Source organism: Vicia villosa, linkage group LG7 (genome assembly GCF_029867415.1).
Source record: "Vicia villosa cultivar HV-30 ecotype Madison, WI linkage group LG7, Vvil1.0, whole genome shotgun sequence".
Lineage (NCBI taxonomy): Eukaryota > Viridiplantae > Streptophyta > Magnoliopsida > Fabales > Fabaceae > Vicia > Vicia villosa.
Genome location: NC_081186.1, coordinates 91,732,857 through 91,756,708, shown reverse-complemented (window position 1 = coordinate 91,756,708; position 23,852 = coordinate 91,732,857). Strand labels below are relative to the sequence as shown.

At 30.4% G+C, this 23,852-nt stretch overlaps 1 protein-coding gene across 2 annotated transcripts; it reads left to right on the top strand.

Moving 5' to 3' along the window:
* Positions 1–290: 290 nt before the first annotated feature.
* On the top strand, positions 291–5,524 carry LOC131615812 (aspartic proteinase 36-like). 2 transcript variants are annotated; one of them, XM_058886973.1, is made up of 8 exons: positions 293–565; positions 2,781–2,861; positions 2,993–3,087; positions 3,186–3,348; positions 3,446–3,519; positions 3,640–3,733; positions 4,110–4,176; positions 5,125–5,524. In XM_058886973.1, exons 2-8 carry the CDS (start codon positions 2,787–2,789, stop codon positions 5,169–5,171), a joined length of 615 nt encoding a protein of 204 aa, XP_058742956.1. In that variant the 5' UTR covers positions 293–565; positions 2,781–2,786; the 3' UTR covers positions 5,172–5,524. The 2 variants fall into 2 exon arrangements, with proteins under 2 accessions (XP_058742957.1, XP_058742956.1); XM_058886974.1 differs by lacking the exon at positions 2,781–2,861 and having other exon boundaries at positions 291–565.
* Positions 5,525–23,852: the final 18,328 nt, after the last annotated feature.

The window sequence follows — 23,852 nt, the reverse complement described above, 5'->3', positions numbered from 1 at the left end:
TTACTTTTACCTACGGATATATTTATTCTATTAATTTTTTTAATAATTTTATACATTACTTTTACCTACACCCATATTACTTTTACCTACAGCTATATTTTACTTTATTAAATTGTTAAATAATTTTATATTATAGATAAATAATATTTTTTATATAAATTATAAAATTATTATTTTCATTAAAAAAACGTAAAACTTAAGTTTTTTTTTTCATTGTCAAAACTCAACTTTACTAATTACTAATTAAAAAATTAAAAATTAATTTTAATTATAAAATATATGTTTTTATACTAATTAGGACAAACATGTCATTTTCATTTCAATTTCAGCTTGCAACTTGTGGAAGCGATGTAAATCTGAAATCGTAGAATCCACCGTCAACTCTCTGTTCAATCGCCGCCACCGTCAACTTCCTGTTCAATCGCCGCCACCGTCAACTCTCTGTTTAATCGCCGCCACCGTAACTCTCTGTTCAACCGCCGCCACCGTAACTCTCTGTTCAACCGCCGCCACCATCAACTCTCTGTTCAATCGCCACCACACAACTCGACTCTTTCTTTCTAAGGTTTTCTCTCGCCCTCTCAAATTACACTGAATCTTAATTGTTGAATTGTGTTATCGTAATTGAAATCATTGGAAACCATAACTATATGTATTCACGATTGCTTTCAATTTCTTGTGTAGTTAATTTATGTATCCTGAAATCAATTTACGATTTCGATGGTTTTTGTTTTCTTCATCATTGACAGTGTAGTGGTTGTTGTTGTTTGATGATTTGTGAAATATGAGAAAAATGATTAGAAGTTTTTATTAGGTTAAACCATAGTGAGAGTATTCTAAAATTCATGTCTTATTATTCAGCAATGTCATTCAGATTCAATTTCTACATCTCTGCTTAATTTTAATTTCTCCGTCTTCTGGATTTTAGTTTTGTGGATATTGGTATCCATCATAATTTGATTGGTGATTTTTGAGTTGTTTAGAAGTTTGGTGTGTAATGTGTTTAGGTTAGAGTGGCATTGTTCTAGACATGTATGATGTATGTATTAGAATTTAGAGATATAAGTGAAAGTGTTGAGCATGAACAATGACAAACTCAATACAATATTACAACGGTCGTTTGGTGGATGACGATTTTGTTTTGATGCTAACTCTTACAAGGCCATCTTTGAGAACTATAATCTCCCCTTCTGGTGTTGATGTATATTACTGAATTGAAGTAGAAGAACTTGAATTTGACATTTATCATATCTTGTTTCTTATGTGTTGTATTTTTTTAAAATAAAAGCCTTGTGTGTGGATTGCGTTCTTGTGGCGAAACAAGTTTCATATGCTTCTCTCTGTATATGCTTGTTTATGTGTTCCATTAAGTAAAAATTTGAGACTACAAAGTTTGTACTATTTTATAGATATAGTCTTCAAAGTTACTAGACAAACAAAAAATTGCATGTGGTAAGTCTTAAAATGAAAACAAAAGTAAATATATTAACAATTTCATTTCAAATAAAACTAATAGTATTTATAAACAAAATTGCAGAGGATGCATGATGAAAATCAATATAATATTGTAACTAGGTGATGAAAGATTGAATAGCAAGTGGAAGTGAAAATGTCTAAATTGCATAGATACAAGTATTTTCTATGCAGTTTTTGTCTCTGATATGCACGGCCAAGTATAATGTACTCTACTTATAGTTAGCCTTGTATTAAATTTATAGGATGAAATTTTCCGCGCAGTATCTGTTTTGTGTATAAATTACCTTTACTCCTTTATAAAACTTTCATTATTTGAGATTGAGAAAAGCTGTTAACATGCTTTTGTTAGGAAGTTTACTCACAATGCCTGTTAACCTGCTTAGAATATAAATAGATTTACTCATCAGCTCCGCACTTGTGAAGTAGTATCAGAAATAGATTTACATAGCAAAGATTGAGACACTATAATCACACGGCATTACATATTCAAGGACTGACATGGTTGTTTGTTTACTCGTTATTATTCAACCATATAATTGAAAAATGTATTATAATACCTGAGGATTTAAATTATAGAATAGCTAATTATAGCATTATTGGTGGCAGATAGAGTCCATGGCGGATACTCGAAATTCTGCCATACCGGACACTCTGCGGCACTGTTATAGCGGATTATGGGTAAATTTATATCCTCCATACCGCCACCATGGCAGATATTTGATAACATTGGTTACAAGCTAGAAATGAAGGGCTATATAGTGTTAGATATGCATTCAAGAAACATTCCCTTTTGTTTTCCTTCTTTCTTCCTTTAATTCTTGCACTTACTGAATTGCCTCCAATTCTGTTATCCCATGCTTACTCTCTCTAATAGTGTTAGTTACTAGCTTTTTCATTCACTCTATTGTATAAATATATATGTGTATCACCATTTTTCATTTACATTGAACAAGTTGTATTTACATACTACGGTTCATGTTACAACTCTACCTCTGAACGGTACTGTCAGTCTTCACTCCTCAGCACCCCCTGCATCAAATGTTGGCAGAGCAAGTATCCCTCTCTCTATTTGAGTGAAGTACACAACCAATTGAAACTCAATTTTATTCCTGTGAAATAAAGAGGCCGAATGAGAAAGATAGAAATAATTGTATAGATAAAGAAAGAGATAGATCACTAAGCTCTAACAAGTAATAAAGAAAGAGATATTTGATTGTAGATTTTGAAAAGATAATTTGTTATTTATCCTCCCACAGAATAGGATGCTCGCGAATGTTAATAAGATGTGAACTGACTGACAACAGGTATCTATGGATAAGGAAAATGGTTCTTCTCAGAAAGCTGAAGACTTCAAATTGAAGAAAAAGAGGAAACGAGAGCGAGAGGTAAGAAGTGTTTCTCAATGTTGTTCTACATACAAATCGACTTGTTTTTTGAGATATAGAAGGTACATAAAATTGCTTGTATGCTTTGTTCCGACTTACATGTTTACTTGATGGAAATATCTACGATGCAGAAAAATATGCTTAGAAAGAAACGCAGAAAATTGGAAGCAGCTAGAGAGATGTTGGAGGATGGGGAGCAGAATAAATCATTCAAAAGCAAGTCAAGGTATCAAATAGTGTATACGATAATTAGTGTTCAATAGACATCTTAATTGAACAAATAAAGTTTAAACATTAAGATTAGTTCTATGGTAAATATTTCAGGCCTCATTATAATCTAAATCTGCTGAGCATCTCTGTCAGTGGCCAAGTTTTGCCAATTGATTCTGCTATTTTTGCTACATCAAACAATAGAGGTACCATTATTGATTCTGGAACAACTTTGGCATACATTGCAGAAGAGGCTTACAATCCCTTTATCAATGCGGTGAGTTTCACTTAGGTAATTTCTTTTCATCCAATTGATCAATTATGGACATTGCTTTGATCTATCTATATATTAACGGAAATGTTGTTCTGTGTAGATTACCGCTGCTATTCCACAATCTGTGCGCACTGTTCTTTCCAGAGGAAATCAGTGTTACTTAGTTACCACCAGGTTAAAATGGAACTGTTCATATATATTTAATGGATTATTTTATGACATATTTTGCCCCAATCGAATGTTTAAAATAGATGATCTTTCTCTGCCTTTTAACGGCTATACTGTGTTTAACAGCCTTGACATGTTTCCTCAAGTAAGTCTGAACTTTGCCGGTGGTGCGTCTCTCGTTTTAGGACCACAGGACTACCTTATAAAGCAGAACTATATTGTAAGTATCCAAACTTCGATTTCCATTTAAGAGCTACTTCGTGTCTAATTATGCGCATGGCTGACTTCTTTGACCAAATAAAATAGGGTTAAATAAGTTTTTGGTCCCTATAAATATTCCAGTTTTCATTTTTAGTCCCTCCCTGCCTTTAGGCAACGGTTTTTACAAGAAAACCGTTGCCAAAACCAACTAAAACCGTTGCCTAAAGATAGGGAGGGACTAAAAATGAAACTGCAATATTTATAGGGACCAAAAACTTATTTAACCCTAAATGTTTTTTTTTTCACAAACATGTTACTGCTATACTTTCGATTTTTTTCTATTATGAATGTTATCTCACTAGTTGAATGATTTAATAAACCTTTTGGTTTTATAGGGAGATGGATCAGTTTGGTGTATTGGCTTTCAGAAAATCCCAGGTCAAGATGTAACAATTCTAGGAGGTAATTGTAGAATACCAGTTTGGAAACTTTATTTTACTAGCCCTCTTTGTACCAATAAATGTCACCTGTCTTGCACGGGTCTTTGTTTTATGAAGAGTTTACTGTGGTTCTAACTCTAAACTCTGTAGATATTCTCCTGGTTTAATGATTTAAGCTTGAAATTGTTGGTGAGAAATACTATTGTAATATTGTAATATTTGATTGCTTAACTAATACAATTGTTAAGGTCCTCAATCTTAATCGAGTTCATTGATCAAATGTTCACTTTCATTGCTTAAGATTTTTCGTTCATAATCCATCCTTTCTTTTTTCAGCAAATAGTTTTAACTGCATGACTGCTGCATGCTTAATTATATGCTAGTTACAAGTCAAATTTGAAGAGAAGCCAAATTTACTAGATTATTGATTTTTAGGCACACTAGTTTACTAGGTTAACATTGGGAGTAGATTATTGGGCCATGTTATCCTTTAGTCACAAAGTGAGCACCTCAAATCTTGTTACTTAGAACCTTGCTATTAAGAGACGAACTTTAAAATCCATAATGTATTTCAAGTCCCTTATAACCTTAGGTTAAAATAAGATTTGAAGCCCAAAAGGAAATAGAAGTACCCTTAGCATTATAGACCAAAAGCTCAAAAGTGAGGTGAAAGTCTAAGTTTTTTAATTTCCATGTCACTGTTTACATGTTATAGTGAGATCTGAATAATATGACTGACTAGGTAAAAATAAGATTTGAAGCCCAAAAAGAAATAGAAGTACCCTTAGCATTATAGACCAAGAAGCTCAGAAGTGGATGTAATTGTTTACATGTGATAGTGAGAGTATGAATGAATATGAATCAATTGCCAGTTATTTCCATTTTGTTCATGTGTATTGTCGTTTTGATAGCATAGGTTGCAAGAAATAATATTGAGTTACATTTGAAAAGTTACTTGTGTTGCATGTAGGAAGAGTTAAAGAAGCATATGGTAGAGGAGGAAGGCAGCTCACATGATTCTCAAGCCACCAAAGATTCTACAAGCTGGAAGAATGATGCTTATTCAAAGGTTAAAGGACCTGAAAAGAGAGGACGAGTGCGTTGTCTTGGCAAGCTTCCCCGACATGCTAGTTCTAGCTCCAATGCAGATAATAGAGTTGCAACATTAGAGAATTTGCTTGGAAATCTAGTTTCTGTTCTTCAAATGCGGTTTTCTGAAGATCCACAAGTTAACGAGGTCTTACGAGCTATAGCTGAAGAGGTTTGATTTTGTGTCACCTATTGACCACAATTTAGATTCAAATATATGAAAGTGAAGATACAATACCATTCAAAATTGTAGATACATGAAAGCTGGTGCTTCTGTTGAATCCTCTTGAATATTTTACTTGGTCATTGATTAGATTCATACAAAATAGTGGTCTTTCTAGTTATACTTATTCAAACAGAAAATAAGAAAATGTAGTTGAAATTCTTTGTTACTATATTGAAATTGATATAATAGTTTAATTTTAATATTAAGTTAATTTGTCATATTTAAATTGAAATAATAGAAAATGTATTGTAAAATATTTTACCGAGTAATTGAATTATAAAAAAATTATAATTTATAATTTTATTATATTTTGGTAAATTAAAAAATATTATTTAACAGAGTTCTAGTGACACCTATTAAAACTAAAACTGTAGGTAAAAAGAGAAATATTTGTAACAGTAACCTATGATATAGTGACATTCAGGTAAATATTTGCCCGTAGCTAAAAGCTATCGTGACACTTATTGTACCGTAGCATTACACCCCCTTATAATTGACGCTAGGGGTGGGCGTCACTCAATGTCTGCAAGCTTTTTACCTACGGATTATTGACTTTTAGTGACACTTTTTGAGTGTCACAAAAAGTCAATTTTCTTGTAGTGTACCCTCATGAAAGGTTAAAAAAATTACTCTTTAATATTATGTAACCTCATTACTAAATGTTCTAAAGGACAAACGTAACACACTAGTTATACAACAAATATACTAAATAATAATTATATTTTATAAGTATTGACAAATACTTAATTGTTTGTAGGAGATCATGAACTTTATACATTATAAAGAGACTAAATCATAGTCTAGAGTTTACTTACAAAGAGGAAATAATATAATATGGCTGAAATTCTCAAGTTCGTTTATGTTCTGGTGATATTTCTTTTATTATTTATCGTTGGAACGGGAGTTGGTGGTAAGTAGTTTTTTAACGTTCTCAAATTTATTTCTTTTCCTTATCATGTTTTAGTAACTTTGTTTTATTACCTTTTATATTACAGAGGAGTATGAATGTTTTATTGATGAAGATTGTCCACCAAAGTGGCATGAGTTCTATGTTAGTAAGTGCATTAGTCACAAATGTGATTGGGTGTGGAAGTGGGCCTAAGGGAGTAGCTTTTTAAGATGGTTGTACTAGAATCTAATAAAAATTTCCCTTCCAATTTCATGAACCGTACAATTATAATTTTGTATTATAATATGATGGTAAAGTTGTAAAAAGTAGTATTTACTAAATAGATTGTTTTTTTCCTCATAATTTTGAAGATATCACCATGAGTGACGTCCAATTAAGAGATGTCAGAACTTATTTATAGTCTCGAACAAATTCAATAGTTAAGTTGATTTTTTTTATCCTACTTCAAACACCATAAATTCATTTGGTGCGCATGATAAGATAATAAGTTGAATAAGAATATTTAAAAAAAAATAAAACTATATTATAATAGAAAAAAGTTACAAAATTAGGGTTAGTCCTGACAAAAAAAATGAAAGAAAAGAGAAAAGATAAAAATAAAGAAAATAAAATAGAAGTAAATAAAGAGAATTAATTATATAAGTTTAACCATCATTTAATTGGGTGTTATGTAACTGAAACCCCTTTAACATGTTTTTTTCTCTCGTTGCCTTAGAGATCACTTCTATAAAAAATAGATTTTCTTTTGCATCGGTGTAAGTCGTATGTTTAGTGTCTGTAGCATATATACCTATCTAATTTCTTCAAATCTACATATCATGAATAAAATTAAGATGCATATTAATTGTATTTGCTTGTTGTTCATCTATTTGTTTTTATTTATTTATTTTTCATTGCTAAATTCATTACCGTTTGAGAATCATGAATCTCACTTTCTTGAGGTACTTACTTTTGATTGATTTTCTAGCCCGTGATAGTCATTTTTCTCCACATCTTGACATAAATCTAATAAATAAACCTGTATATGTCCAAACAGTCCCTTAATATCGTATAGTTTTTTTTATAACCTCGTCCACAGACAAGTATTTTTCCATAATAATTTTATCATTTCTTTGTAGTTCATATACTATTGTTGTAGTAACATTTTCCACACAATGATTATATTTTATTGGAACGTTAAGTCTCTTTCTTGTTATATTTTCCTTCCTCGACTTAGCAACTTTTTTGTACAACATTAATCTCATGAATGGACAATAATATGGAAAAAGAACATATTATTGTCCATTCATTATTGAAAAAAAATAAGAATATCGTGTATTCTAATTTAACATTGTTAGTATTTTCAACCAGATCCAAATTGAAGTTCAGTGTTTAGGTGAATATGCGAAGGATACTCGGAGACAGAGTCCAAGACCTTACTTACAAAATCCTCCTAATTTACTCAATAGATGAAAATGAAAAAAAAACTTATCAATCGGTGTAACCGTGTAAGAGACCATTAGTCTATAATACTCTAAAGATCAATTAACTTTACATGCAATGCATCAGTTGTTGGAGAAGATTCTCCTTTTTCAACATTATCCTTCCATGAAGTAAATTCTTGCATCTATCAAGACCATCAATATATTTGTCATTTGTAATTTTTATGACTAATGTATTCCCTTTTAAACAAGGCTTTGAAAGTTGGCTTAGAGGTATGTCGCAAGTGTTCTTAAAACCTGTTTGAATGTCTTCGAAATCAGAATATAAGTTTTAACCGAAATTGAATTAGAAATATTTTGTTGAGTTTGTAAGAAATACCACGTAAGGTTGCAACTTGAATCTTCCATTAACGTGAGATCTCAAGTGGTACACTGATGCAAGTTGATTTGTAAATAATTTGAAAATGAGAAATCTCTAAAAATTGGTGTTGTGCAATCACGATATCTATCTACTCATACCGTGTTTCGACAATCCACACAGTAAAAGTGTAATTTTTTTTATCCTACTTCAAACACCATATATTCATTTGGTGCGCATGATAAGATAATAAGTTGAATAAGAATATTTTTAAAAAAATAAAACTATATTATAAAAGAAAAAAGGTACAAAGTTAGGGTTAGTTCTGACAAAAAAAAAAGAAAGAAAAGAGAAAAGATAAAAATAAATATAATAAAATAGAAGTAAATAAAGAGAATTAATTATATAAGTTTACCATCATTTAATTGGGTGTTATGTAGCTGAAACCCCTTTGACATGTTTTTTTTCTCGTTGCCTTAGAAATCACTTCTATAAAAACGATTTTCTTTTGCATCGGTGTAAGTCGTATGCTTAGTGTCTGTAGCATATATACCTATCTAATTTTTTCAAATCTACATATCACGAATAAAATTAAGATGCATATTAATTGTATTAGCTTGTTGTTCCTCTATTTGTTTTATTTCTTCATTTTTTCATTGCTAAATTCATTACCGTTTGATAATCATGAATCTCACTTTCTTGAGTTACTTACTTTTGATTGATTTTCTAGCATGTGATAGTCATTTTTCTCCACATCTTGACATAAATCTAATAAATAAACCTGTATATGTCCAAACAGTCCCTTAATATCATATAGTTTTTTTTATAACCTCGTCCACAGACAAGTATTTTTCCATAATAATTTTATCATTTCTTTGTAGCTTATATACTATTGTTGTAGTAATATTTTCCACACGATGATTATATTTTATTGGAACTTTAAGTGTCTTTCTGGTTATATTTTCCTTCCTCGACTTAGCAACTTTTTTGTACCACATTAATCTAATGAATGCACAATAATATGAAAAAAGAACATATTATTGTCCATTCATTATTGAAAAAAATAAGAAGATCGTGTATTCTAATTTAACATTGTTAGTATTTTCTACCAGATCCAAATTGAAGTTCAGTGTTTAGGTGAATATGCGAAGGATACTCGAAGATAGAGTCCAAGACCCTACTTAGAAAATCCTCCTAATTTACTCAATAGATGAAAATGAAAAAAAACTTATCAATCGGTGTAACCGTGTAAGAGACGTATGTGGTGTGGTCTTGTATCTCTTCAAAGAATGAATAAATGAACGTGTGATTCAATTTCTTTCACAAGATAATTAACAAGGTTGTGCTAGTAGCTTAAGTGCAACCTTTGAAGTAATGGAGGTTGAGCACCAAAAACCAATCACCATGTTTTTGGATCCATTTTATCTCTATCAACAATAACATCAAGATTGTCAATTCCTTTTCTTCCATCTAAGAAGTTTGCAAACTTTATATTCACTATCCTCCTTTTATCTGTATGAGAAAACACCCTTCTGAACCATTTTTCTCTTTCATTAGTGTGCTAAATGTGTTGATATAGAAGGATCTACATTTTTCTCTTTCATTAGTGAGCTAAATGTGTTGATGTAGAGGGATCTATTAGGATCTTAACTTAGCCATTATGTAATATAATACCTACGATAAAAAACATAACTATAAATGTATGTAATCTTAAAGAAGATACAAGTTTAAAAGTACCAATTTAAAACTTAATAACTTTGGATTTAGAGAATGAGCTAAGCAATGAAGAGGTGTGCTACTTTTAGTCCAACAGTCAAATTGACATTTCAATCTTTAATATTCCTTTATGGTATTCATGACATCTTCAATTATTGAATCCCATATTTCATAAACTAGATGAAGACATGAAGCTTCTGATGAACATCATAAATAGGATTAGTGAAATAAAATATATAATCAACCTTTTTTCCACCAATTATCATCCAACAAGGTATCCTTAACAAATTGTGCCTTTGAACATCATCATCCTTGTAAGAAGACCATGATCACTAATCACCATTTGTCAGAGTCCAGTCTTCTAAAGCTGAAAACTCTTGCACATTACTTACAATAGTGGGCACAAATTTAGTTAAAGCAATCGAAAACTGCTTTAATGGACATAATGAAGTGAAAATTTACAATCTCATAGAGTGACCCATGACAAAGTTCTTGATAACATTACATCATTTGCAATTTTGGTGATCCACAAACACTCTTTATAAACAACACTATTTTTTCCAATATCCTTGGCTGCACATATGTTCTTCAAAGCAAGATATAATGTATGGACAACACATGGAGTCCAGTAAATAAAGAAAATTAAGCCTCAATAATTAAACCCACTGTCTTACAAACAGGTGCATTATCCGTCACTACCGACACAACATTTTAAGGGCCAACCTCCCTAGTTACTGCAGCGGTGAAATTGGTGAGACTAAAGCCATGGAAAAGACTTAGCTCATTTGTTTTAAACAGAGTCGTCACCGCGCTTTATTGTTTCCAAAAGGAATGGGAGAAAGAGCGAATAAAACCCAAAAAGTTTTTAAAATCAAAACTAAAAAAACTTAACAGAGATTTGGGTAAGGGGGTTTGTTATACAAGGGGAAGGTTTTAAGCACCCCTCATATCCATGGTACTCCATGGGAACCTCTTTGAAAATGTTATTGTTTTTGTGTACATCTTTTTGAAAAGCATATGTGAACTTGTTTTAAAAAGAGGGCGGGGATGGGAAAAGAAGTTTTTGAAAGTGAGCTCGATAAGACATCGCATCTTAGGCTTACATACCCCTTTTAAAGAAAAGGGAAGTCAGAGCTTTTGTAGTTCCTCTTAAAAGGAAAATAATCTTTTTGGGTGTTAAGCTTTAACAATACTCAACAAGTTTTTAAAAGGGTTAAGCATTAACAATACTTAACAAATTTTTAAGAAAAGGGACCAAGCTTTAACAGTACAGGGTCAATAAACTAAGAGTATTTTCACTGGGAATAATTCTTCTCTTAGTACCGAGGTTTTAAAACAAAGAGGGTGGTTGAGCTTTAACAATACAAAACCAGATAAAAGGGACCAAGCTTTAACAATACAAGGTCAATGGACTAAGAGTAGTTTCACCGGGAATAATTATTCTCTTAGTACCAAGGTTTTAAAACACAAGGATTTGGTTAAGCTTTAACAATACAAAACCATAAAACAAGTGAAAAGCTTTAACAATACTTTAACACTAAAATAAAAGAGATTTGGAAAAAAGTTTGAGTACCTTGACAATTTTAGTCAATACCATTCTCATTCCTTTGAAGGGATTCATATATGAATGAATGATGGATGGTGAATATGAAACTCATGCACGTGGTTAGTAAACAAAGTATATACAATGATAATACAATGGATAATAAGTACAAAACACAATGATAAAAATCAACAAGTGTGTACAAAGGATAATGGTTAAGATAAACAAGTAAGTACAAAACACAAGGATTGAAATCAACAAGTATATGTACATAGTAACAAGTTCATAGATAAGCAAAGATCAACATGTATCTTTTTGGATTAGGGTTTTAAACCTAGGGTTTTTGAAATTAGGGTTTGAAATTAACACCTAAACCTAATTAATTTTAATAATTAAATACCAAATGATAAAAGAGAATTGGTCTAAGGGTACATGGCATAGTCAAAGACATAATATCCTAACCCTAAACAAATATTCACAAAAATATACAAAGTTAATTTGAAGAAATATTCAAAATAAAAATGATTTTTGGTTGATTTTTAATATATAAAAGGCGTGTTTTTGATTTAATTTTTTAATGATAAAATATTAAATATTTTTGAGTTTTTTAAACATGATAACAAAATAGACTAGATAAATAAATCACACAAAAAAGAACAAGTTAAAAAGACTAGTTTTTTTTTTTTTTTTTATGGATTTTCAAAGTTGTGAAGAAAACAAAATAAAATAGTGATAAAAAGAATGGGATTGTGGAGACCAAGGCTTGAACCCACACCCTCACTATTGCAACACAAAACTCTAGACACTGGGCCACGTGCATGCATTTGTCATTGGGCCCATTCAGTTCAACATAACACTTAAACAAAGAGTGAAAATGTGGGAAAAAAGGTCTAGGGCGAGGGTATTCGAACCCCTGACCTTATGCACGCGCAACACACAAACAACTGAGCTAGAATATTGTAGTCATTAAGTAATGGTTGACACTAAATATAAAATAAACAAAGTTCTGAAAATCAGATTTTCCCACTCCTTCAACCTCCAGCCAAGAAGAACAACAACAATGGCATAAACTCAAGTTTTCTCAAAACTGAATCAATTTTGACAAAACAAAACATCATTCTGATCAGCATCAAGACACAAACTCAACCATATTATTCATTGGCATCTATTCCTCCTAAAACATGCTAATTTTTGGAAAAAATGCATGAACCCTAAAAATTAAATTTTCAAATTAAATCCTTACAACAAACAATTAAGCATCAGGACCTTGGGGCTATCATTAAGCATGTAAAAACAAATATTTTAGTATCAAGAAATGCATAAATGAAAATCCATTCAAGGAGTTCTATATTGAACTACATACCTCTGAAAATGAGGTCGAGCAGGGAGCTAGAGAGGATCTGGGAGTGAATCAAGGACTCAGTTAGCTTCAATGATCCACTAGGAGGCTATTGCAATGCTCAAAATGACCTGCAAGTACCTGAAATTTCAAACATGACACCACCTAGAACACGAGTTAGCAAAAATGGTGAATGGTGATGGAGGAGTTACAGAAGTAATCTAATGATATGGATAGCTTCTATAACTAATATATGATGTGTTTGAATGTTTGGTTTGGATTAAAATGGCTTGTATGGTTCTGCACAAGTTCAAATGCAAGTGAAGTGTAAAAAATTGAAACTTGGTGAAGATGGTGTTATAGGTTCCAAATGATGGTTTGGATAGCTTATAATGGATGTATAGAAGCTATTTGAAGTATTTGTTTGGTAGGTTTGTGTTTGGTTTAAGTTTTGGCAAGTTAAGACCTTTATGACATGAAAATGGAAGTGAAATGGTGATTTTTGGTTAGAGGGGTTTTGAGAGGTTATGGAAGTGGTAAACAGATTCTAAATGGTATTTAGAAGTTGTTGGAAACCTTATTTGGCACCCAGAATTGATGGAACTCAAAATCACTAGAAAAATGCAAAGATAGGAATTTGGAGAATTTCAAGTGAGGTATAACTTGGAGAATTCTGGTGTGTTTGATCCAAGAGGCAAGGGCCTATATTTATTGACACAATTTAGGGTTTGTGGAGGGAAAAAACTCAGAAGTTTAAGTTCACATGTGATACTTTTACCATCTTGCTTGTTTGTGAAGAAATGGGAAAAATGGATTTCCAATAGAAGGTACAAGACTCAAGCATACTTGTGAGACTTTATTCTGAACATTAGGAGATTTCTTGTGAAGTTTGTAATGCTTTTGGTTCAAAGGAGACATGGGAGAGGCTCAAGGAGAGTGGACTTCGCATAAATCTATGCTTTTTTAAAATGGAAGTGGTGACTTTTGTACACAAATGACATGAAACTTGGATAATGCTTAGAACACATGGATCATAGCTCAAAAGAGTGTGTAATCTGCTGAGTTTGGTGCTTTGAACAAGTTATAGGAGCTGCAAGAAAGGAATCTTTCATTTTAAAATGATTTTGGTTCATAACTTCTTCATTTTCAAGTGTTCATGGAGCCTTGTTGGCAAAATCATATCTCATATCTCAAGCCATAGATTTTCATGCTATTGATCTCTTTGGAAAGCCCTTGATACATACTTCAAGTCACTTGTTAAAAGTTTTTTCAACCTCCTTTGGGATCATAGAGAAAAATGGCCATAAAGTTAAGAAAAATCCAAGTGAAAACACTTAAAATTTCTTTAAGTTTTTTGAACATAATCTTCAAAATTCCATATCTCTCAAAATAATCATTTTTGATGAAACCATGAGTAGAGACAAAGTTGTTTATTTTATTAAGATCTACAACTTTCATGTTGGGAGATTTTTGAGTGTGTAGACAAAATTTGAAGTTCCCAAAATTAGGTTAAAATCACTTAAAATCCTAATTTTTGACTTTTGTTGACTTTTTGATTCTTGATGAATTTTCTTGATTTCTCTAGGTCAAATGTCTTCTATAATCATATTATGATGATTTGAATCCTTAAAAGTTAATGGTTGACCATTTTTCTCAAAAGTCAAAGGTTGACCCACACAGTTAACTTTTTCCAAATAAACTGCAGTTTTGTGAATTTCATATGAATCAAGCTCCCCTATTCAAATGAATGATATGAATGGAATATAATGTTGATTTGGATGCTCTTGAATCATTTTTTGAGTCTTGGAGCCATGTCCTGATTAAAAGTCACTCCTCTAGTAGAATTAGGTCAAAACCCTAATTTGGGGCCTCAGGTGTTCTTAAGAGCTGTTGATCTTGAATTGGGATATCCTTGGACTTATATATTGATGAGAGAACCCTTTGAATCATAGGAGAATGTTGAAATTCCTTGTGGGCCTCAAAACCCTAATGTGCTCAGTCTCCTGTCTTATAACACAAGTAACAAACAACATTTTTTTGTATTTTTGGGTTAACAAATGATATATGCAAGATTTTAATCATAATGATGATGATCCTACTATTTAGAATATGGTGGGATCTCAGTGGTCAAAAATTGGGGTACAACAGTTACCCCTTGATACGTTTGGCAATTCTCTATCTTTTAACTCATTAAATCAATTTACTGCCTTTAGAAATATAGGTTCACTCTCTATTACAACAATTAAATTAATAAGAGATCTTTTCTATGGGTTACTCTATCCACCACAAACAATAGTCACAACCTTTTAATCACATGTATTTTTTTATCGGTTGCCACAAGTTTTTCACATGGTTCTGCTTATTTTGAAGTAATGTAGTCCACAAGTTTGCCACAAGTTTTTCACGTGCCCATAAAAAATACATAGAATCAAAAGGCTCTTACTCTTGTTAGCGATGAATGGAGTGATTCACATAGAAGATCTCTTATTAATTTAATGGTTGTAACAAAGAGTGGACTATGTTTCTAAATGCATTAAATTACTTTAATGAGGTAAACAACATATAATTCATTGCTAAATGCATCAGTGAGGTAATTATGGAGGTTGACCCTTCAAATGTTGTGCAGGTAGTGACGGTTATTGAGGCTTAATTTCCTTCTATTTAATGGACTCCATGCGTTGTGCATAGATTAAATATTGCTTTGAAGGATACCTTTTTGGATGATAATTGGTGGGAAAAGGTTGATTATATACTTTCTTTCACTAATCCTATTTATGATAATTTTAGAAGAACCAACACAGAAGCTTCATGTCTTCATCTAGTTTATAAAAAGTGAGATTCAATGATTGGATATGTCAAGGAGGTCATATATAAGCATGAAGGAATATCAAATGTTGAAATGTTAACTTTTCATCCTATATTAATTGACTGTTGTACTAAGAGTAGCACACTTCTCCATTGCCTAACTCATTCTCCAAATCCAAAGTTATTAAGTTTTAAATTGATACTTTTTAACTTGAATCTTCTAAATTTATAGATATATTTTGTTTATTGTAGGTATTATAGTACATAATGGTTAAGTGAAGATCCTAATAGAGTCCCTCCACATTGAGCTCACTGATGAAAGAGAAAAATGTTTCAGAAGGGTGTTTTTTGATGCAGATGAAAGGAGGACAGTGAATATAGAGTTTGAAAACTTCTCAGATGGAAGAGAAGGTTTTGACAATCGTGATGCTATTGTTGGTAGAGATAAAATGGATCCAAAAACATGGTGATTGGTTCATGACGCTCAAGCTCCATCAAGGAGCACTTCCCAATATCATTAAGAGCAAACTAAAATGTAAACTAAAATATGGGATGTCACTGTAGATGAGTTTGGATCATTAGATGATAGTGGATTTCTTGAAGTTGCTGACTTATTTGTGGAAGAGCTAGTTTTAGAGGATAGTTTTCTCAATGTGGAGTGACTATGATATGATTTGTATCATTTTGTTTTAGATAATTTTGTTTTATTGAAAGTACTCAGATTATTTTGGTGGATTTAAGTCTTTTTTTAATTAATTGAAAGTATTAAGTTTAAATTAACATAAATGTTGGTTATCATTTTAGATTCTTTATAAATTGTGCTCATAAATTGCATTATTTTATTAATATATATGTTTGTGTCTTATGTTTTTTATATGAGTGGTCTCCTCGTGTTCGGGTCCGGATTTCATAGTTATCATATGATATATGTATTTCTTAGATTTGGAACCAGTATCGGTGAAATTCACATTGAAGTATAGCTGTAACACCATAAGTTAAGGTCTAGAATCCCCAAGCCCGTTATTGATCATAGTTGGATGCTTGCTTCGAAATATTATTGATTCGTGTTCGAATATAATATTAAGAATTTCACTTGTTGCAAAGTTATATTTATTGACGATGTTGTTTTTTTTTTCAGACATGATTCCTGTTGTCTAAGAGGAGGGAAGCATCAGGTAGGATTACTAACATCATTTTTTTCAATCTGAAACTGTCGATCCTGATTGCCAATGGGAAAAATGACTTTCTCACACCTAAGGCAATTGTCAATCGAATTAAAGCAAAAGGACTGCAGAAGCTTTGATGGTATTGCCAGATGTGTCAGAAGCAATGTCGTGATGAGAATGGTTTCAAATGCCATTGCATGAGTGAAGGGCACCAGCGTCAAATGCAAATTTTTGGACAAAACTAGTGTCATCTTTTTTGCATAAATTAAATCATGGTGGTTATCTTTTCCTGTGTTGGATAGAAGTCTTGTTTGATAATTTAGTATTCTGATTTCATAGTTAGACTAGAAAAGTGCACAAAATTGAGTTCTTAATTGAGTGTAGGGTGATAAGTTCCAAAATGTACTTGTTTTGTATATATGTTTTATGGCACTTATCGAGATTTTTTGTTAATACCGTTTGAATAATTCCTCGTTTTTTGTATAAATGCGTATACTTTGTGAATAGTTATATTTTCATATACTTTTATACTGTTTGATAGTTTTTGTGTTTTTTTGTAGGTATTCTTGAATATTTGGAGCATAAAAAATAAAGTATCAAAGACACGACTTCAAACGTGTGATTTTGAGCAACAGAACCAACTCATCAATGAATAAGGCTCAAAAATCAAAGAATAAAAATTCATCAATTTGGTTGATATTTTGTCATTGTTATATAGGAAATTGAATAATATTTCCAACGCTTCGAACCAGGTGCAAATCGGAGTTACAGTTCTCAAGTTATGACATTTTTACTAAAGCTGTTTTTTTTCATGACAGCACAGTCGGCGTGATGCGCCCTCCTGCGCGCGACGCGCATTATGCGGATTTAAAAAGTGTATAAATAGGGGGAAATAGATTTTTTAGGTTATGTTTTGGGTATTTTTGAACCCCAACTCATCATAGGTCAATTTTTGGTAGATTTAGCTTGAAAACACCATTGGAGCTTGCATACAGATGATCCGAAGTCGGATTTCTCATCAATCGGAGCTGAAAACCCGTGAGATGTTTGGTTCTTCTTCATTCTTCTTTGTGTATTTCTATTTTGTTGGGTTTTGTTTGTAAGTTTACTCTAAACACATAGATGTTTGTTACTCTTTCTATTTGTTGTATAAAGTTTGCTTTACAAATCTTAATCAGTGTTTCCTTGATCTTTTTGCTTAAATGCTTTGGATTTGTGTTGTTGTAGAAATAGACATCACAAATCTTAATTAGGGGGATATCTATTTGCTTTAGATTCTAGAGATAGGATTAGGGTTAACATCCACATAATATCTAATTTTAATGTCTATGTGTTGTTCGATCGGTTGAGACATCGTCGAAAGAGCAATATAGTTGAACTCTCGTCGGTGTTACAAAAATGGACATTGATGTGAGAGATATGTGGTTATTCTGATGAGTATTGTAGATTGAGTGCGACAGAGTGATAAATCTAAGTTTGTGAGGAGTAGTTTAGATTCAAACCAGATAAGTTATTCTCCACCAAGAATGTATTCTTTTTATGTTCATATGTTATATTTTTCCGTTTTTACTTAAAACCCATTGAACCCAAACTCAAGAACTAAGAATCCGTCGAACAGTAGTTCAGTAGCACTAATCTCTGTGTACACGATAATTTTCTGGATAATTACTTTCAAAACTTTTTTTTTGCTTGCCGCTTTACCGCTCCAAGATAGGGCTCCTTGTTGTCTTTATGTGGTTGCCAATTGTTTTTTTTTTCTTTCATATTTCAACTTGTTTGTCTTAATGTACGCAGGAAAATAATAGTGGAAATATGAGTTGCAAACTATTGTTCTTCTAGACAGGAATGTAATTGAAAGTGTTAATTGTTAGGCTTATAAGCTCTAGTCTTATATATCTTGATCTAAATCCTTAACATCAATTTAAAAGATGGCTGCGATTTATTTTCATGCATGAAGTATGGAAATTTCTTTACTCACCTCCCTCTTTTCTTGGTTACCTCTGGTGAAAAACCCAAAATACCCTCACTTCGGAAATGCATTTCCGAAACGCTTATTTTTTTTCAAAATTTGTCTTATTTCGGAAATGCACTTCCGAAAACACGAAAAAAAGGTGTTTTCGGAAATGCATTTCCGAAAACACCCCTTTTTTGTGTTTTCGGAGATGCATTTCCGAAAACACCTTTTTTTTGGGAGGGGGTGTCTTCGGATATACACTTCCGAAATATTCCAAGACCAAATTGGTCTTAGAATGTTTCGGATATACACTTCCGAAAGAATTCAATAATTATTAAAAAATTAAAATCAAGGAGAATCAATACAATTAATAGGTATAAAATTAAGGTGAATCAATAAAACAAAGGTGAATTAATAAAATCAAGGTAAATCAAAATTTCCTAAACAATTTTAAAGTTAAAAATTATTTTACTAACTTATATAAACAAAAACATCTTAATTTCATAAATAAATTTTGAATTATATAAAATTAAATATAATATAATATATAAATTTTGTAAGTTTTTTCTTTTAATAAGCAATTTGTGTCTAGCGGGTTTCGAACTTGTGATAAATTTTGTAAGTTAATAATTATTAATTTTGTAAGTGAAATATATAAATATATAATATATAAATATATAATAATTAGTATATAAATATATAATGATTATTATAAATTAAAACACTCATTGTTTTAATTTTTATAATTATTATATAAATGTATAAATATATTTATAATTAATATATAATAATTATTATATAAATATATAATTGTTTTTATAAATATATAATTAATATATAATAATTATTATATAAATATATAATAGTTTTTATAAATATATAATAATTATTATATAAATTAAAACACTCATTTTTTTAATTATTTTTGTAAATATATAAATATATAATAATTATTATAAATATATAAATAAAAAATTATACTTCATTTTGTAAGTAAAATTATTTTAATTTTTTTAATTAAAATTATTTTAAATTTTAAAATATGAATCAAAATAGAAATACATAATAATTATTATTCATAAATCATAAATTATATCAAAATATATAATTATTATTATTCATTACTCATAAATTATATCAAATTTATGATATATGAATTAATTAATATCCTAAAATTAATTTTTGGGATTTTTTTAGATTTTTTTTGTTGTTTCGGAAATGCATCTCCGAATTAGTTAAAATCCCAATTTTTTGGATTTTTTCGGAAATGAACTTTCGAAGTCTGTAAAAATTTAGAAAAAAATATATTTCGGAAATGCATTTCCGAAGTGGGGTAAAATGGGGTTTTCGCTGGGGTGACCCCATAGAAAGGTGAGTAAAGAAAAAATCATGAAGTATTTGCTAGTAGTGCAACTTGAATCTCTTCTTGGGTGATATTTTACTTATTATTGGAATCTCAATCTAAGTAATATAACACTTTTTCTGGCTCTCTTAAGCAATATTAATGATTTTGACATATAGGAAATATTTTAGCAATAAACTTTCTATAGCCATCTTAATAACTTACACATAAACACATTGCTTATAGGAATGGAATATCAACAAAATTTTTAAGAATTACTACGAAATTTTACTATTTAGGTTGCTAAATGCTAAATAATATTTTTTATAAATTAATTCAACTTTTGAAATATGAATAAACAAATAACACAATACATATCGCATGAGCGGAATTCAAACATGCTATATCTTAATTATTCATCTTTTAAAAAATATAATAAATTATTAGATAAAAAAATATAATACATATCTTATCAAAACCTAATATAAATAAAATATTTATTTTCATAAAATATTTTTAAAAATAAAAAAAGTTAAATTCTTTGTGGGATTTTAAGAAGTGAAATTTTAGTAATTAAATTACTAGATAAAAAAACATAATACATATCTTATCAAAATCTAAGATAAATAAAAAATTAATTTTCATAAAATATTTTAAAAAAATAAAGAAAATTAAATTGTTTGTAGAATGTCCTAATATTTTGATTGTCACTAGATACCTTATATTAAGCAATTTCTCGTCGCATTCTTGTTATTTTTCTTCGGCTCTGTGAGAAATTTTTAAAATACCTTCTGTTTTCAAAGATGCATCTTCGGACGCACCAAATTTCCATTTCAACCACATGTTATTTCAGAGATATATATTCGAAGAACTTTGTAGGGTGTGTTCGGAGATTCATCTCCGAAAACATATATATATATATATAAATATATATATATATATATATATATATACATATATATATATATATATATATATATATATATATATATATATATATATTTAATTTAAAAAATTAATTCGGAGATGCATCTCTGAATTAGGTGGGCATATTTAAAGCTCGCGGGAGACTCCTCCCACTTCTCCTTATTTTTCAGAAACAAAAACTTTCTCTCTACCTCATTCTACCAATTTCCGGTTCCCACTCAAGATCAAGTTTTGAAGCCACATTTATTTCTAACTTGTCATTCTCAACTCCCTCTAACTACTGCATTCAACATCATAGCATTTTATACCTTCGTCAATATATTTTTGAGTAAGTTTTTAACCTCGTCGCGAGAGGGCTCGTTAGCATGAACAAGCTCCGTTTTATTAACGCATTATTGAGTTTTACAATTTTTTTCGTTTTTAGTAATCGTTGAAACAAATAACCGAAATGTTACTCGAATTAAAATTAGTTTGGATTGAAAGCACCACAATGTTACTAAACTGATTATGGAAAAAGACACAGATAAGAATTCGGAAATGCATATCCAAATTTACTAATCAATAGTTCAAATATACATCTCCAAACTTATTTCTTAAGAAATTAAGTGGTAGTTTGATTTAGTATGGAAGAAAGGTAACTTCGAAAATGTGTTTGTGAATTTATTCTAGAAGTGTATTAAGAAGATGCATCTCCAAATTAAATTTTGTCAAAAATAAATATTTTATGCGTTCGGAAATGTATCTCCGAATTTATCCAAGAATATTTTCAGATTTTGAGATGTGCATCTCATATTGTGTGTGTGTGCGTGCGTGCGTGCGTGCGTGGGTGCGTGTGTGTGTGTGAGAGAGAGAGTTTCAAAAACCAACATTTGATGTAACTCTTTTATACTCCAAAGGGTACTTGTAAACAAAATTTAGGTTGAGTCATTAAAACTTCAATTATTTTTTAATAAAACATGTGTTTTTTTATGTATACACATCCGCTGTTTTGATTAAAAGAAAAATGTTTTCTTTTTGGAACCATAATATACATCATTCATATTTTTTTAAAAAAAATTATTCTCATTCAAGTTCAAATCATTTTGTAAATCAATATGAAATATATAAATGATGTGAATGATAGTGTGCAATATAGGATGCAATTACAAAATTAAATATGCAATCCTTTCTAATTAACAATTTTATTAACAACAAAAAATAGATCTTCCAATACATTATATTTGTGCATAAACATATTCTCACCCCAATTATGCATTATTCTATCAAATAACTTTATCATTGTCCCAAAAGAAAAACTATCATTTAGTCTCGTGAAACTTATAAAAAGAGTAATGAAAAGTTAGTAGCAATGAAAGGTTAAATAATACTATCCACTTTACTTTCATGAAAGGTTAAAACATTTATTTAACTATTAGGTGACCTCTATACGAAGTGTGCTAAAGAGACAAACACAACACATTGGTATAATAAGTTATTTTAAATAATGACTAAAATTTTGTGAAGTGTTTTTACAATTTCACTATTTCATAAGTGCTAAAGAATTATTTAATTCTTTTTAGGCAAATCTTAATACACTATAAAAAGACCAAATCTTGATATAATTTTACATGAACCGAGAGAATATATGACTGGAATTCTCAAATTTGTTTATGCTATGGTTCTATTTCTTTTCTTACTTCTTGTTGCAATGGAAGTTGATGGTGGTAAGTCATTTTTTTAAATATTTTTCATTTTTTTTATTCGTAATTTGTACACAATCTTTTATTATATGTTAGTAATGTTATTTTATTATCTTTTTTATTACAGGATGTGTAACTGACGCCAATTGTCCACAATATTGGATAAAGATTTATGTTTCTAAATGCATTAATTTCAAATGTTATTATTTTAAACATGACACCTTGAGAGGAGCACACTCTCAGGATTCAAGCGTTTCACCGCTAGATCACACACACGCACACTGATTTCAAATGTAGAGAGATGTGGAAATGGGATTAGAGTTGCAATTTTTAAGATTGTTTAGTTATGGTTGTGGAAACGGTGAGATATTGGATCGAACTCTAGTATGGTCGAAGGGTAGCTTCTTGGTTCGACAGGATTAAGCATGAAGTCGAAGGTTGTTCACATGCTTGTGTCGAAGATGCTAGGGTTGTTAGCATGTTAAATTAGGTTCTAGTGTTTAAACCCTAATTTGTTAAGTTAGCTTGTTTATTAAGTTGGCTTGTGTAATGGGCCTTGTGGAAAAAGCTCATTAGTTAGTATGTTAGGTTTTATTATAAATAGCATACTAGTCTCTTATCATTGCTAAGCTGCAAATCCTAATTTAGGGTGAGAGAGGTTCTTTGTTATTCTTGTAATCTTGTTTTAAGAGAGTAAAAGAATAAAAGTTATAACCAATTCTTGTGTTCTTATTATCTTCCCTAATTCCTATTGTATTTTGTTCTTGACATCGTTTTTCATAATAGAAACCTTTTTTCTTCTTCTTTATTTTCCTAATTTAACAATCCTTGCATTTGATTTTGTATTTTAAGATAACGATAATGCAAGAAAGAGGATTAATTAGATTGTATTATTCTCTCTTAATTTTGAGTAAGTTTTAGAAAATTTGGCTCAACTGGAGCTTGACAAAGTTCTTGCTAAAGAGATGTTTTGGTTGGAGAAGTCCAAAGTTAGATGGAATTTGGAGGGGTATAAGAATACTACTTTCTTCCATATAGAGTCAAAAATTAAGAGCTCTAGCAATACCATCTCATTCTTAAGAAATGGAGAGAAAATCATTAATGACATTGTTGATATGGCCAATCATGTTGTTAACTATTTTACTAAAATTTATTGGCTTGCATATATTTCTAAGGACTTGTCTATGGTGGATGAAGTCATTGAAAACATGGTTGACACTACC

Bases quoted from the DNA above. Each gene is read 5' to 3' on its own strand.
- LOC131615812 (XM_058886973.1), top strand. From the start codon at position 2,787: ATGGATAAGGAAAATGGTTCTTCTCAGAAAGCTGAAGACTTCAAATTG. The intron at 3,349-3,445 runs GTGAGTTTCACT...TGTTCTGTGTAG, and splicing joins ACAATCCCTTTATCAATGCG to ATTACCGCTGCTATTCCACA. The intron at 4,177-5,124 runs GTAATTGTAGAA...TGTTGCATGTAG, and splicing joins AGATGTAACAATTCTAGGAG to GAAGAGTTAAAGAAGCATAT.